Source organism: Lontra canadensis, unplaced genomic scaffold, assembly GCF_010015895.1.
Source record: "Lontra canadensis isolate GAN:19392208 unplaced genomic scaffold, GSC_riverotter_1.0 scaffold3, whole genome shotgun sequence".
NCBI lineage: Eukaryota > Metazoa > Chordata > Mammalia > Carnivora > Mustelidae > Lontra > Lontra canadensis.
The window spans coordinates 13744292-13760665 of record NW_022630997.1 but is presented as its reverse complement, the minus strand read 5'-3'; the positions used below and the strand labels follow the sequence as shown (position 1 = coordinate 13760665).

At 40.9% G+C, this 16374-nt stretch overlaps 1 protein-coding gene across 4 annotated transcripts in view; it reads left to right on the top strand.

Moving 5' to 3' along the window:
• SORCS3 (sortilin related VPS10 domain containing receptor 3) overlaps positions 1 to 16374 on the top strand; it is a 580244-nt gene that overhangs the window by 339692 nt on the left and 224178 nt on the right. For 3 of the 4 annotated variants that reach the window (XM_032880553.1, XM_032880570.1, XM_032880577.1), the window contains exon 5: positions 16290 to 16328. The exons of the other annotated variant lie outside the window; for it this stretch is intronic. In XM_032880553.1, the coding sequence (XP_032736444.1) occupies positions 16290 to 16328 (39 nt within the window). The remainder of the gene's footprint in view (positions 1 to 16289; positions 16329 to 16374) is intronic. 4 annotated transcript variants of the gene reach the window in all.

Below are 16374 nucleotides of genomic sequence, written 5' to 3'. Positions count from 1 at the left end.
CATCCAAGTGATGAATCCAATAGGAACTTTTGTCCCTTGCCTGGAGACAGTGGTGGGGGATGTTGGAAAATCAGTCTGAGACACCTCTGGAGTTGCTGAGCAATGCAGGGAGAAAGAAGTGGAAGATAAATTCTGCATTTCTTGGCAAATTATGAGCTGTGCATGGGGATAGGCTGGGGGGAGACAAATAGCAAGAAATGATCAACTCCTTGAATTCAGTTGAAAATGGAAGGGCCCGCTCACATGAGGAGCAGTTCCAGTGCGCCTCCCCAGGCGGGCAGGGAGCCAGGAGTGCCTTGGACTGTTGTCCTTCACTGTTCTTGGAGTGTGACATGCCAACATGGGAGGGTTGTAGGATCACTTATGACCAGATGAAGATACCAAGCCCATCTTTCAGGGTTACTGGCTTCAAAGGGGATGCTAGCTAGCACTGATCATGTGAACCTTCCCAGCCCTGGATTGCAAAATTTTTATGAAACAGGGATGCAGGAGGGGCAGGGGAAAAGGAAAGAAGATCAGATCTTGGCCCAACCCATGTATTTGTGGTCATACGCCTGAAGAAGTATGAGTTTTGCATTGTTTTCCTGGGAAGGGAGGACTTCAGTAACCCCAATACACATACATTTTCTCCGGAAACTGCCACTTGTCTGGAGTTTCCACTCCAGGCATTTATCTAGAAAAGAGGCAGCCAAGGAGTGCATCAGCATGTCTGTGTGGGCACGAGCTGCCTCCTTAAGAATTCAGCAGGTGTTTTCCGGACCCGTTGCTTTCAGACAGGATGTGCAACAAAACAGGGCCTGTGTGCCTGGTAAGTGCCAGCTCTTGTAGGGTCAGGAACCTCTGTTTGGTGACGGCGGTGCTTTCACCCTTCTCACATTTTCTTTATTTCCCTTTTGGATTTCTAGAGTAAGTTCTTTTTGAAAATGCTGGTCTTTAACAGCTGTCCTGAGGGGACTAAGGGAAAGGATTGCTGTCTTATTGTTCAGTTTTGTCTCTTTTGCTGGGACCAAAAGAAGATGCAAACGCAGAGGAAAAAGTATCCTGCTTTCAACAGGGATTTTCCTCAAAAGAACTGTCTCTCCCTGGCTCAAACCTTGGAGGAATTTGTGTTTTCATTTGTTTGTGGAGGCAGTTCCCTTGCTTAAAGGCTTTTCATTTTGTTGGCAGTGCTCCCCAAGAATTACTCTTGGTTGTACGTTAAAAGCAACAACCACATCTAGAGATACATCCAGAAGGTTGAAAGAAAGACTGTGCAGATGCTGGTCCTCATGGCTGTTGGCTGTCGTCTTGAGTGGAGGAGACATTTCTGTGACACTTACTGATGTCATGGCTTGTGGCCTGCCCGCTTGGGTTTCTCATAAATTTTCCCCAGGTAGTTGTCAGCTCAGCCACTTGGGCTGAAAACTTCCAACACTGTGTTTCTGTGACCAGCAGAATCAGCTGGCCTCAGGTTTTCCTTTGGAGAAATTGGAGATTCTGCACATCAGGATTTGAGAATCTCTGTCCAATGTTCTTTCTGTGTAGCAGTGGGCATTGCCTGACATTCTCTGGCTTCAAAACCTATATTGAGCTTGTTGTTGTTGTTTTAATAATCACCTGCGGACTTGTGTGTTTCCCCCATTAAGCTCCAGGCTCCTCCCGGGCTGCTGTGTTTTGTTTTAGTCTAATCCTGAACACTAAGCAGAACATGCATGATAGGTAGTTTATCAATATTTGGTGAGTGCCTGTTACTTCCTTCTAATTCTCTCTGTCTCACATACACATATAATCTGAGGACTATGTTAACGCGGGCAACTCCTGACACACTCACAGACTCACTTCCTTCTCACATTTGAGTTGCAGTAAATGACACCACTTCCCATGCACTCCTGTTCTTGGGGTCGTCTCTTTCTCGCAAAGCCACCTCCAATATCGCAGCAAATCGACCTTCAGAATATATCCTGTCTGTTACCCGTTGCCTCATCTTCCTCCACAACTCAGTGGACCGAGCCCCCAGTCTCAGTTTTCTGCGACTCTTTGACTCTCAGATTTCAGAGTCAAGCTGAATCAATCAGAGTCAATCTCACCTGGCATCGCCCCTAGCTCCCCCAACCCCAGCCCCAGCGCCCTTCCGAGCCGCCTCTCATTCCCTAGAGCACCACAGCCATCCCATTGGTCTCCCGGATTTCCTATTGCCTCCACACTTCTTCTCTCCACTGAGTAGCCAGTGAGCTTGGAAACTTAGATCATGGCCACCTTCCCCTCAGACACGTCTGGTCATTTCCATCCTGCACAGGACACCTGGGTCCTATCGGAGGCAGCCATGCCTTAGAACATGATGCTATCCCTGATTTTCTCTCTCACTTTATCCCCCCACCGCTTCTCCCTCATGAACATGCTGCAGCTACAGAGGCCCGGCCACTTCGCAGATACACCCCCAGTGCTGCCACTTCCCAGTCTTCCTCCTTGCTCTTCTGCTGTCTTAGGTCACTCCTTGTCTGATGTTCACCTCACCTGCTCCATCATTTCATTTGGCTTTCTGCCCATATGTTCACCCTTAAGAGAAGTCTTCTCTGCCCACCTTAACAAAAATGGCACTGCTTGTCATGCTTTGGTTTTCTCCTTAGCTTTATCTCTGCGTGACATTATTCAGCAAACCCTCGTGACATGTAGATTCTATATTTGGGATTTACTTACGCACTAAAATGTATAGGAATCTGGGTGCCTGTGTAGCTCAGTGGGTTAAAGCCTCTGCCCTCGGCTCAGGTCAGGGGCCCCAGGGTCCTGGGATCGAGCCCCGCATCAGGCTCTCTGCTCAGCAGGGAGCCTGCTTCCTCCTCTCTCTCTCCCTGCTTCTCTGTCTACTTGTGATCTCTGTCTGTCAAATAAATAAAATCTTTTAAAAAAATGTATAGGAATCCCCAAAAGAACACTCAGATTATTTTCTTGGTCATCTGTGGACATGAGCAGAGGAGCAGAAAAGATGAGTTGCCCCATGTACATGTTCTCAGCTGAGGTAGAGGAGACACTCTACCCCCTTCTAGTTCTTACACTGCAAGCAGTTGTCCTTTCTGTAGTCTTTTTTGTTCCAGGGTTCTGGTCATTTTTGTACTCTTCTGTGGTGGTTCCACTCTTTAAAATGGCCTGCAAGTATGGAGCTGAGTGTCTGGCTGGTGTTTCTAAGCAGAAGGTGGCTATGATGTACCTTCTTGTGATGGCATGGCCATGAGTTCAATGTTAGTGGATTAACAATATGCATTTAATAATGTGTCTTTAATTGGAGACACACTGATGAAAATGTGACCAGAGATTCCCCTAGGAGCAATGGCTTAGTATTTGCTACAACAGTGTTTGTGATGACTTTTTTTTTATAGCTATCAAAGTTAGTTTTTATTGAGAATTTACTATGTGCCAGATATTTTACTAAGCACTTAAATTCTCTAATTTAATCCCCAAGCAATTCTATGAGTTAAGTATTTTTATTATTTTAATATTTTATTTAAATTAAATTTACAGCATAACCAACATGGATGAGAAATATATAATTAATAAGGCATTAATTAATAAGAAATTAATTAATGATATTAATTAATAAGAAATAATAAATTAATAATACAATATATATTATTAGTATCTAAGTAACATATACATATTTGCTTATTTATGTATATATAAATATCTTTCCCCCACTTCCGTATAAACCCCATGAAGTCAGGGGCTGGCAAACTGTGTTTTTTAGCATCTTGTTCTCTACTGTATGTTTAGCACCTAGAACCACACGTAGCTTGTGGAAGGTGCTCACTAAATTACTGAGTTCATTAAATGGATGCAAAAAAAAGGAGTGAAATATAGTCAGTAATGTCTTGAGAGAAAAATCCAACAAAAGAATAGTTTCATTGTGCCAGACATTCTCATTTTATTAGGCATCATGCTATCTCTGATCTTACCATAGCGCTATAAGGTAGGCATATTAGAACCCCCAGCCCCACCCCTTGAAGTGGCCTGCCCAAGTTCCCACTACAGTGTGGCTCAGAAGCTCTGTCTCCATGTTGTGAACCTTGGCTTGTATGGTTACTGAGCACATGGGCCAGAGAATCAGACAACTTGGTCAGAAGATAACCTCCACACTTGCTCTGTTTTCAGGCAAGTGACTTAGTTTTGTCCATATCTTTGTTTTCTGTTTTCTAAATGAAGATAGCCAGAATTTTTCTACTTTGTAGTTATAGGGATAAGGTAAGATGATGCAAACCACTTAACCTAGAGCCTGATACATACTAAGTGCCTGTTACAATTATTAGAGACTTTGAGCTCCCGATATTGGAAAAATAGGTCAAAGGGATGTGAAACCAAGCCAGGATGCACTCAAGATAAAACTCCTGTCAGGACCTCTTAACCAGTATTAAAGATCAGTACCTAAGAGCAAGGTTGGCAAACGTTCTGTAAAAGACTGAATAGTAAATATTTTAGGTTTTGCTGGCCATATGATCTCTGTTGCAACAACTCCGTTCTCAATAAATGAGTGTTCCAGTTTGCCAACCTCTACTTTAGGCCAATAGTACTTAGCCTTGTCTGCACATTAGAATCACCTGGGGAGCTTTAAACAGACCTATGCCCAGGTGGTATATTCCCAGAGATTCTAATTTTATTTGTGTGAGGTAGGGCATAAGCATCAGTATTGCTTAAAAGTCCTGGGTGACTCTGTTGCAGAGAGGTGAACCACTGATTTAGATCACTGAAGCCATGAACAGAAGATCCTCAGAGCAGTCCCTATCTTTCTGCCCCTATCCTGTCCCCCTCCTCCCCAGGGATCAACACTCTTTGAGAGCTTTGGGCGATGGTTGGCTACGCTGTGGTAAATCTTTTTTGCTTAGTGCATAGACCATATCACTTTTGTATCTAGAGGGAAGTCTAATTATCTGTGTAATAAATGGATTGTACTTTCAGGGAACACAGTCCAGCTGTTACTGTGCATTTTAGCTGAAGATATGCTTTTTGCTATTTAATTGTATTCCAACATTGGCAGTTGGACAGAATGGTATTTGAGTGGAAACACTCTGCCTTTTCCTTTGTCAAGGCCACGGTTTCTATAATGGAGCTAAGAATAGGTTCCCAAGAGTAGAGAGGTATCTCACTTAAGGTCAAGTCACTCTTCTCTTACAGGTCCCCAGAGCAGGCTTATGATATTTCTCTTTCTAAGGAGCTCTGAATTTTCAGCTAGACATTGTCTACCTGTGATGGGGTAGAGCTTGGTTGAAGACAGAAGTGAGTGTAGTTATAAATGTTTAATTTTTCCTGAGAATTATCTGGAGCAGAGTTTCACAATGTGTGGCTCCATAGCATGTACATTAGAGTCATCTGTTACTTGGTAAAATGCAGATTTCCGGGCTTCACTCTTGACCTCCTGATTCTAGAGTTTTCGGAGGGGTGCTTGCATAATGCATCTTTAAGCAAGACATCTGGATAACTTTGAAATTTGAGAGCTACCCTTTGGAGAACACCCTTCCTCATACTTACATAAGAAGAATAAGCTTGGGGAATTTAAAGTCATCCTCCAAACAGCCCAGTGACGTCATCGATACAGCTAAGACTCGAATCTTAGTTCTGTGTATCAGCTAGCTAATGCTGTGGAACCGACTCTTCCTAACATCCAGGCTTAAAAACAGTAAACATTAATGATCACAACTCTTTGGGTTAGTGGGTGGTTTTACTGTCTCAGTAAAAGGTCAGGTCAGGTGGCTGTGCAGTGATTTGAGATGGCCTCCACTGGGATACCTAGATTCTCTTCTGTGTGGTCTTTCAACCTCCATCAGACCAGTGTCACTTGGGTGGTGACAGCACTCCGTAAGATTGGAAATATTCATGGCTTTTTAGAGACCACATTCAAAACTTGGACACTGTCACTTCCACAGCATTCTGAAGCCACGATAAGGAACAAGGACAGCCTTGGTTCAGAGGGTGAGAAAATAAATTCTCGCTCTTGGGGGGAAGGGCTGGAAATTGCTTTATAAAGGCGGTAGATACAGGGATGCTGAATGAATCCACCAAAGCCTGCCACACAGAGGCCTGGGCATTTCTCATCACATTTAAGTGCCTTCAAAAGAAAGTTTATCTGTCAGCTTTTACAAATGTTTAGGGAGCATGAGTAGTAATATTCTCTTGGTTTCTATTCCTAGGATTACTGTTCTCAGATGAAGAATCAAAAATCCTATATCTTAAGGGACCTACAAAGTCATTGCTTTAAACACCACCTGGCACTTTAATTTCCTGATAGTATCACCTTAGTCAAAGTGCTCATCCATCTTCTACTTAAACACATCCCATAACGCCCTGGAGAACTTGCTACCCTGTGAGGCAGCTTTTCCGCCCTCAGAGAGTTCTTTCCATTAGAATATGATTTTTTACATCAAGCCAATATTTACTTCCATTTAGATTTGGCCTTTTGGTCCTACTTCTGCCCTCTGAAGCCGCATAGAAGAAAGTTCCATTTTCCTTCCATGGAAGAATGTTTTCCCACATTTGAAAACAGTTTCAAAACCTCTTTGCTCATTGGTCAATTTTCTGTGCCAACAATCCCAAGTTTCTCCAACTTCTCCTGGGACATGGATTGAGCTTCATCATGCTTCAGGATATTTCCTTGTAAACACTCTTTCCTCAGTGACGGCCAGGTAATTTAGAATGAATAGTGGTTAGGGCCCCTGAGTGGCTCAGCTGGCTAAGGTTCTGACTCTTGGTTTTGGCTCAGGTCATGATCTCAGAGTTGTAAGATCGAAACCCATGCCAGGTTCTGCCCTCAGCAGGAAGTCTGCTTGAGAGCTCTCTCCTTCTCCTCCCTGTCCCTCCCCCACCCCCATCTTTGTAAATAAATAAATAAAATCTTGAAAAAAAAAAAAGAATAGTGGTTTTGGAATCAGATGTTCTAGAATTTGTTTTGAGATTTAGCAACATGGAAGGGGGACAATTTGAATTAATATGGAAAGAAGGGTTAACTTTAGACAAATTTGGCAAGGGAAATGTGGGGCTTTTGAGTGGAAAAAAGGCCTTTGGGTTCTCCTCCCAGATGAGTGGACAAAAATAACCATCAAATTGTTTTTTTGTGTGTGTTATTTAAAGTAGAAAGCATATACAAAAATGCCTGCCGGGGCAAATCCTCTATAAATGTTAGTTGCCCCCCCCTTCTTCTGAAAGAATTGAAGTACACACTGTTTTTCCTTTAATATCTTGAGTTTGAATGAACTTTAAAATTTTTTTTTAAATATATTTTTATTTATTTATTTGACAGACAGAGACCACAAGTAGGCAGAGAGACAGGCATAGAGAGAGGAGGAAGCAGGCTTCCTGCTGAGCAGAGAGCCCGATGTGGGGCTAGATCCCAGGACCCTGAGATCATGATCTGAGGTGAAGGCAGAGGCTTTAACCCACTGAGCCACCCAGGCATCCCGTGAACTTTAAAATTTTATGGCTATATATTAATACCAAAATCATGCACATGTTGAAATGTCTATCTAGAGATATGCTTGAAATGGTGTTTCATATGTTAGGGAGAGTGAAATCTTCATTTCTTCCAAACTGAAGGCAAGTATTATTGTTTTCATACTTAGAGAAGGTAAGTTAAATTAACCCACTGAGCAACCAGGTGACCCGAGAAGGTAAGTTAAATAAATGACCTAAAACTAAGAGATTTAAGTTCTTTATGCCTCTTAGACTAAGGCTTTTAGGAAGGAAAAAGAAATCTGAACTTGGAAAGGAGTTAAGGACAAATTGGATGCAGTGAATAGGCCAGGAAAGTAGGTGACCAAGTGGATTTAATAATAAGATATGGTATGAAACCAAAATCATTAAGGAGAGAGAAAACACAGGTAAGGGTGGAGGGATGTGAGTCAGAATAAAAAAGCCAGCTCACAGAGGAATACCAACATTTATGTTCAAAGAGCACTGCTTAATATGAGTTGTTTCTGAATCATAATGTATAAAAATGAATAGAATCTGATTGCAAAGGAAAATGGTCAGGAGAGTAGGCTTGTGGAGACAAAAGAATGAATTTAGGTAAATACTATGTAAATTGCTTATAAGATTGTTTTATATGACTGTTGGCTCAGAAAATACTCGTTGGTATAAAAGAGGATAAAGTGAATTGTGAGAATGACTTGTAAATAAAAATGCTAGATAGATTCAAGGTACGGTGTCATTCAGGCATGGCATACCCAAGTGAGCCATTGTTTCTGTGAGGCAGCATTAACTTGTTTTTCTTTTAAAGTCATGCAGTTAATTTTAAAAAAAGATAGCACATGCAGTAAAAAGAACATTGAGACAGGAGTCACGACCCTGGGTTTGAATCCCAGCTCCACAGCTGAGGAGGTGTGGGACCACAGGCAGGACACCTAGGTTCTCTGCAACGTCACTTACCCGTGTGTAAAAACAATTGTCCAGATGACTCTGTCTCAGCTACAGAAGTTTACTATTCTCTGATTCTGTGCTGTCAAGCAGCCCAGGGGCAGTTTCTTTGAAAGGGGGTCAGATCTAGATTTCAGAAGGGATTCCTGTCATCCAGCAACCTCTTAATCAATGACCAATTTGAAGAGACTACCCAAAGTTTTGATGCATAAGTGAATGTGTGACTAGATCCCTGTTTGATGGAACTAAATAAAAACAATTCTAGAACTTTAAAGAGAAACTTGTTATTAGAATCTGGTTGGACACTGGGTTTTTAAATATGAGAAAAGAGATAGCGGTTTATAGAATATTCTTTCTTTCTCCCCAGAATCTTATAGCAATGAGTTGTATGAATTTGCTTTTAAAAGTAGTTTTTCAGTTTTCTTGTTGTAATCTTGCCTCTTTAGGCCAAGTGTGGCCACAGATGGCAACATGGAAGGGAGACAATTTGAATTAATATGGAAAGAAGGGTAGACTTTAGACAAATTTGGCAAGGGACATGTGGGGCCTTTGGGTGGACAGAAGAGAACTTTTAAAGACTTGGAAAGGAATATTTATGGGTTCATTCAGCAAATATTTATTTATATGAGCATGTACCTTCCTATACTTGACATGGTGTTAAACAGTTAAAAGTATTATGGTGGAAATACCCACTACCTACAAGGAGAGACAGACATCCATCATATAATTACATGAATATGTAATTCTATATATTTTTTAGTATTTTAAAAAATATTTTATTTATTATTTATTTGAGTTGAGGAAGGACAGAGGGGGATGGAAAGGGACAATCAGACTCCACTGAGCCCAGAGCCTGACACAGGGTTCATTCTCATGACCCTGAGATCATGATCTCAGCCAAAACCAGGAGTCAGATGCTCAGCTGACTGAGTGGCCCAGGTGCCCTTGTAATTTCATATTTTGATGAATGTTATGAAGTAAGAGACTAGAAGCCCATGGGGGCAGGAGTACATGGGCAAGAGGTAACCAAAGAGATCTTCCTCTAGAAAGTGTTATTTCTGCTGATACCTGACATGTGAATAGCAGTTCAGTACATGAATGGAAAGAGGGAAAAATGCAGAGTAGGATGAGAGTATTTTAGGTAGAGGGGACAACATATTCAAAAGCCCCGAGTCTGGAGAGCCCACAACATGTTTAAGAAGCCAAATGAAAACCGGTGTGGCTGGAACTTAGAAAATAAGGGGGAGAAGAGAATCCTGAAGAAACAGGCAGCGGGAATATGAACATGGTATCACCGCTTTGACAGAGTGTAGACATCAATCCCATTATGAGCTAGTTTCTACATGCCCAGTGGGAGGAAAGCGCTCTGTCATGAGGGATTGAGGGGACACTGGGAGAATAGGGGTGAACATGATCTGTGCTTTGTGTTCTCAAATGGACCTTTAAGTCACTAGCACTTCCATCAGAGAGTAGGATACCGACTTGGGAAATATAGAAGGCTTTGGTTATTCATATGTACATGTGACCTCTGACATTGGAGTCCTAGTTAGGAGAATAAGTCTGAGGAGTCATACATGTGCACCCGACATTCTTGGTGTCCCTTCTCCCTCTTCTTCAAATTTGGCTCAGCAATGCACCCCTCAGGGACAGTGGTGAAAAGGAATAAGTATGATGAGTATAGAGTGTCTTTCTAGAGGGTCCACTTCACCTGAAGATTTGTGAAAAAACTTATCTTGCATTCTAAGCACAGATATATGGCAGCATAGACTACAAAATGTCCATGGAAATTCAAAGTAAGAGTTAAGAGATTGGACGATCTTAGCCCTTCTATCAGATTGCTTAAGGCCAAACCCTCAGATTCCTGGTGGGATACTCTGTTCTCTTTGGCTGTGGGAGATGTTTTGATGAACAACTTTGGGAAGCATCAAGTCTTAATTTGTAGGTGATGTGGTTTATAGGATATCCTGTGCCTTTCTCACCAACTTCCTACAGTAGTGAATTTTATGAACTCACTTTTAGAAGTAGTTCTTTATCTCCAGTGTTTTAATCTTGCCCCTTTTAGATCTTGAGGGAGGGAATTTCCAAATTCAAGGAATGGGTGTGTATCTGTCTCCACTTCCTGCTCTTACAGACCTCACTGTTACCACTCATCTTGAAGTCTTCATTTTACCTACACCCAACACTCTGATGCAGTTGTTTCTTCCTCTTCCTCTTAAATCCTTTAAATGACCTTGTTTGGCTCCTTTTCCTTCTCTATTCTTTTTCCTTCTTGATGTGGCACTTAGACCAATGTGCACTGATCCGGGGCCAAGCAAATGATACTTTTGGAGGAGGATGAGATAATGTTTCTGTTTTATTTCCAACATCTTTCCTAATGACCAGAATTTTTCACCTTTGTTAGCTGCAGTGTTTAGGGGGAACTTATCCTTCAGGCCAGCTCCTACTCATTCATTATGACTCAGCCCATGGCATAGCGCCCAACCCAGCAGCACTGACCACTTCTTCCATGCATTCCCCTAACCGTTGTCTACCTTTGTGGGTATGGGTCTTGTTGAGTTGTGTGGCATTTATCTGTTGACATGTCTGTCTTCCCACCGAAGTTATGAGTTTCTGGAGATCAGGGAACTTGGTGTTACTCATCTTTTGATCATCATACCTGGCACTGAGTCTAGCACATGCTAGGTGCTTAAGGAATACTAAATATGTTGAGTAAAGTGATGTGTTAATAGACTACAGGGATTATTTACACTTCTTTTGTTCACTTGGGGACATCCAATGTCAAAGAACAGAGACTCATAGCATAAGGGGGTATATCTCATGATCCAGATGCTTAGAAATGGAACAGGGAAGACTTCAAGGGAGGGTTGCCAGATAAAATACAGGATACATGGATAAAGCACAGCTAAATTCAAATTTCAGGGAAATAACAATTTAAAAAATATATAAGCAAATTCCTACTGTTACATGGGACATAGTTACACAAAAAATTATTTTTCATCTAAAATCAAATTACTTGGGCATTCTGTATTTTATTTGCTAAATCTGTTAACCCTCCATCAAGGTCAAATAGTCACATTCACTCCTATTGACATCCCTATGTCTACTATGGTAAGAATCAGGTCACAAATGGTGGCCCTCAGGCAACCCCTGGCCAGCTGGATCAAGACATCTTATTAGCCCTGTAATACATTTTAAATTTTTAATTTTTTTGCCCAAACTGAAAAATATAGAGATTTCTCATACAAATCTGAACTTTCAGTTCCCTTGAAAAATTACAGAGCCTGACCACATTAAATTAGCTCTCTTTGTCCAGCTAAGGAACAGCTAAGCCCATTTTTAGATGGAGCATGAGCTTTCTGGAGTCCCTGTTTCTCCCCAGTGTTGTGGGGAAATGTCATCTGCCAGATAATTTATCACACTTGCACCTGTTTTCCATAGAGTTGAGAGAAAAGTAACATTTTTTGGGCTTGTGTCTCTATCGAAAGCAGGAAAACAAAAGATAGCCCTAAATTGGCATTTTAATAAAAATGAGGAGAATCATCTTCTTGACTAAATAAAGTTGATTCATGTGTGAAGTGCTAGCAAAATGATCACGTGTCTAAAAGACATTTTTTCTACACGCCCCTCACACATTCACACTGCAGACTTGAGGACATTCGAGTTCCTGACCTCCACTGGAAAGTAAGATCCCTGCGGCCAGAGAGTTTTGTCTGGTTCACTGATGTATCCTAAAACCCGTGAAACAGTGCTTGGTTGTTAATAGACATTTGATCAATATGTGTTGAACAAAGGAATGACTGGTGTAAACCATTTGAGAGAAGGAAAACGTCTATGGTTAGGAATCCTCAAGAAGAGAAGAAAAATGTTGCCTTCTATAAAGGTATGGCATGACTAGATAAATTCCTGTTTTTTTTTTTTTCCTTTTTTTCTTTTTAACTAGTTCTTTCTTTCTTTCTTTTTTGTTTCAGGGGCACAGGTCTGTGATTTATCAGTATTACACAATTCATAGCATTCACCATAGCATATACCTCCCTGCAATGTCCATCACCCAGCCACCCCATCCCTTCTATCCCCTTCCCTCCAGCAACCCTCAGTTTTCTGAGATTAGGAGTCTCTTATGGTTTGTCTCCCTCTCTGGTTTCATCTTGTTTCATTTTTCCCTCAGCCAAACTGTGAATTCCTATTTTAAAAATAAATATTAAAAAAAATAAATAAAAAAATTTAAAAATCAATATATTTATGGTAGAGATGCCTTGTATCTGTCCAGGGCAAAGGAAAAAGGCTGCTGAGGATGGAAGTTCTTATCTATGTACCCAGGGCTTAGGGGGACATTGGATGGGGTTGTCACCACCAGTTATCAAGGGAGGGGTTTTTTGGAGACTATCTAAGGAAGGAACCAGAGGCATATGTTGGAAAGGACTCCTTGTTACAGTGTGATCCTGATTTTTCTCCTGCCAACCATAAATACCACCACAACCCAGGGGATTCTTCCTGTAGTCCTATGTAGCCCAGCCAAGCCCTACTACCGCCTCTGTGGCTACCAAGGAAATACGTGAAGAAACCTTATTTTTACCAGGAACCAGCCTCGTTTTATTTGAAAGACATAGACCATCAGGACCACAATTCAGCAGAATGCTACCAAAATTCCATAGGCTTTGAGAAAAAAAAAATCAGGACAGCTGTACATTAAGTTTGAATTTGCTGCAGGGGAGAGCTTTTATATAAATGTGTTCTAAACCATTCTTCCCTTTTTATGGACAATATGCTGGCTCTAGGGAATCTGGCCGTATCACCAAAAGCTCCCATAAAACACATAGTTTGTTGCCTCTTCTGAGTATGTCTGGCTACCGCCATATGGTCATTATTAATTCATATTTATTCTTAGAAAATACTATCCTTAGGGGTGTGGTGAAAATGTATAGAAGAGGAAAATATAGGGAAATGAGATTTTGGCTTTTAATCACAGATTCAACAATCTGGTCACACACCAGACTTTTGGTTTTACAACTAAATGCCTAGAAATAGAGACCAAAACAAAAAATAGAGAAATGTAGCAAGATCTGTCTTTATTATTCTTGGTGGTAGGTATAAGGTGTTTGTACAGTTGACCCTTGAGCAGCACAAGGGTTAAGGACACTGACCCCCTGTGCAGTTGAAAATCCATGTACAACTTTTGACTCCTTCCAAATTTAACTACAAAAGCCAATTGTAGACTGGAAACTTACTGATGATACAAACAGTCAATGAAAACATATTTTGTATGTGATATGTATTAGGTACTGTATTCTTTCAATAAAGTCATCTGGAGAAAAGAAAATGTTATTAAGAAAACCATAAGGGGGCGCCTGGGTGGCTCAGTGGGTTAAGCCGCTGCCTTCTGCTCAGGTCATGATCTCAGGGTCCTGGGATCGAGTCCCGCATCGGGCTCTCTGCTCAGCAGGGAGCCTGCTTCCCTCTCTCTCTCTGCCTGCCTCTCTGTCTACTTGTGATCTCTCTCTGTCAAATAAATAAATAAAATCTTTAAAAAAAAAAAAAAGAAAACCATAAGGAAGAGAAAATACGTTGACAGCACTAGACTACATTATGTGTATTAGTGAATGCACACAATCCAAACCCATGTTGTTCAATTATATAGTTTCACACGGGCTGCTGTATGAGAGTACCTCAAATTAGGTGACTTAGCACAATAGAAATTCATTGTCCTACAGTTCTGGAGGCTAAAGTTCCAAAATCAAGGTGTTGGTGGGGCCGTGTTCCCTCTTAAATTTAAAGGGGAGCCCTTTTTTGCATCTTTGTTGTTTCTGGTGATTTGTCCTTAGTCTTTGACATGCCTTGGCTTGTGGATACCTCACTCCAATCTTCTGTCTTCACATGGCCTTCTCTCTGTCTCTCACGTTCTCTTCCCTCTGTTCCTGTCTGTGTCCATATCGATCCTTAGGAGGGCATCAGCCATATTGGATTAGGGCCCACCTTGAACCCATTTTAACGTGGTTACATCTGCAAAGACTTTCTATCCAAATAAGGTCACATTCTGAGAAGCTGTAGTTGAGGATTTCAACATATCTTTTTGTGGGGACAAGTTGAAGCAATCACCTCCTGATACAATCGTATCATTCTTTGGACTTAAGCTTTCCATATACAACTTGTTTTTCCTCTTGTGGAATATTACATTGATTAAATTGCCTCTCATTCTTCAGCTATCAGATGCTTTTCCCTGGCAGGCTGATGTAATTAGGGAACTAATAACTGGATCAATAAGGAAAAGAGCATGTTCATTCATATTTTCCATCTGTTCCAGTGATTCACTTAGGGCTTTCTGTGTGTGTGTGTGTTGCCACTGAATACATGGTTGTTAAGAAATAAGAGACTATGACACATAGGGGAAGAAGGGAAGGTAGAGGATATGGATTGTTCTCTGGTAAAAATCCAGGTATGTCATCCTTGCAGGAAGGTGGGGGGCATCCTGAGGCAGGATGTGGAGGAGAACAGTCTCATATGTAACTTTGTATAAACAAGAAGTTTTTTTAAGATTTTATTTATTTATTTGAGAGAGAGAGAGCATGGGGAGAGGGACAATCAGACTTTGTGCTGAGCACAGAGCCTCACGCAGGGCTCCATCCCATGACCCTGGGATCATGACCTGAGCCGAAGTCAAGAGTTGGAGGATTAAAACCAACTGAGCCACCCAGGTGCCAGATCTTGTTTAGAAACAAGAAATGTTTCTAAAGATGTTTATGGTTTGGAAAATCTACTTTATTTTAGTGTTGCATGAAGAATGTTGGGTTGAAGCCATGCAGGACTATTTAAAGAACATGTAAGCTAATATGTTGCTTTTCCTAAGAAGGATTCACCACTATCCTTGATGATCTCTGTGTAATACCACTTTGTGGAAAATCCCATATTGCCTTATCTGATTCCAGGTCCCTCATGAAAGAATCGCAATTTTAATTTTTGGACTTTTAAAAGGTAGTTTTAAAGGTAAATATAATGTATACTTTATGATTAGAAATTATTATTATGAGAATGCAAGTAGAAGAAAACACTGGCTTATATTACTATTAAAATATTATATCCATTGTAAAGAAATCTGAAAATGATGGAAAACTCTAAAAAGTATGTGTTATCCATAGTCCCACAATTTAGAAATAACCGCTGCTAGTGTTTTGCATATTTCCTTCTGATGTGTTTCAAGTTTTTATAATACTTTAAATAAAATTAGTGTCAATGTTTTGCAATGTATTTTAAAATAAATAATATATCATAAACATTTGCATATCATTAACTGATCTTGTAACACTATTGAGTGGTTATCTAGATTCTTTATTTCTCTTTAAGTGTCAGAGCTTTTTTAATTACTAAAGTAATGCATGTTGCTGGTAATTTTAAAGACCTAGATAACCAAAAGAAAAAATACTGATGGCCTCCAATCCTACCCTTGCAGAGATAAGTAGTAATAATATTATCACATACATGCATGGCAGTGTAATTGTCTGAATTTCTGTCGTCCACTGTTCAGGCATTTTTAACCTTTGTAATTCCAGCACTCATTTCAGTGCTTAAAGCATAGTGGTTTCTTGATACACTTTTAGTCAGTGAACGAAGAGAGGGAGAAATGGATGAACACGTATGTGAATGCGGAGGCTGCAAAGATCCAGCTTGTGGTAGAATAAAATTCATTTCAGACTCAGCAACTTCCTGTGGATGGAGAGACAAGGTAGCTAACCAAAGGCTCTTAATGAATAGGAGTCTACTCTTTCTGTTCATCTGAATCAGCCTGTAGGCAGAGAATTCAATTTAATTTTTCTCCCATCAGTCAAACAGAAGAGCTGAAAAAGCAAAACCAGAGACAAGGGAGGCAGTAGGTGGAACAGACTTGGATGAGGAGATCAGCAGCTGATCTCTTGTTCTTTCTCTGTTAGGAAGAACATGAGAGGAGAGGAGCACTGCTTCTCCCAAGGGTGAGTCCTAGCAGGAACTGTGGTGGAGGCATTCTGCCAGTACTAG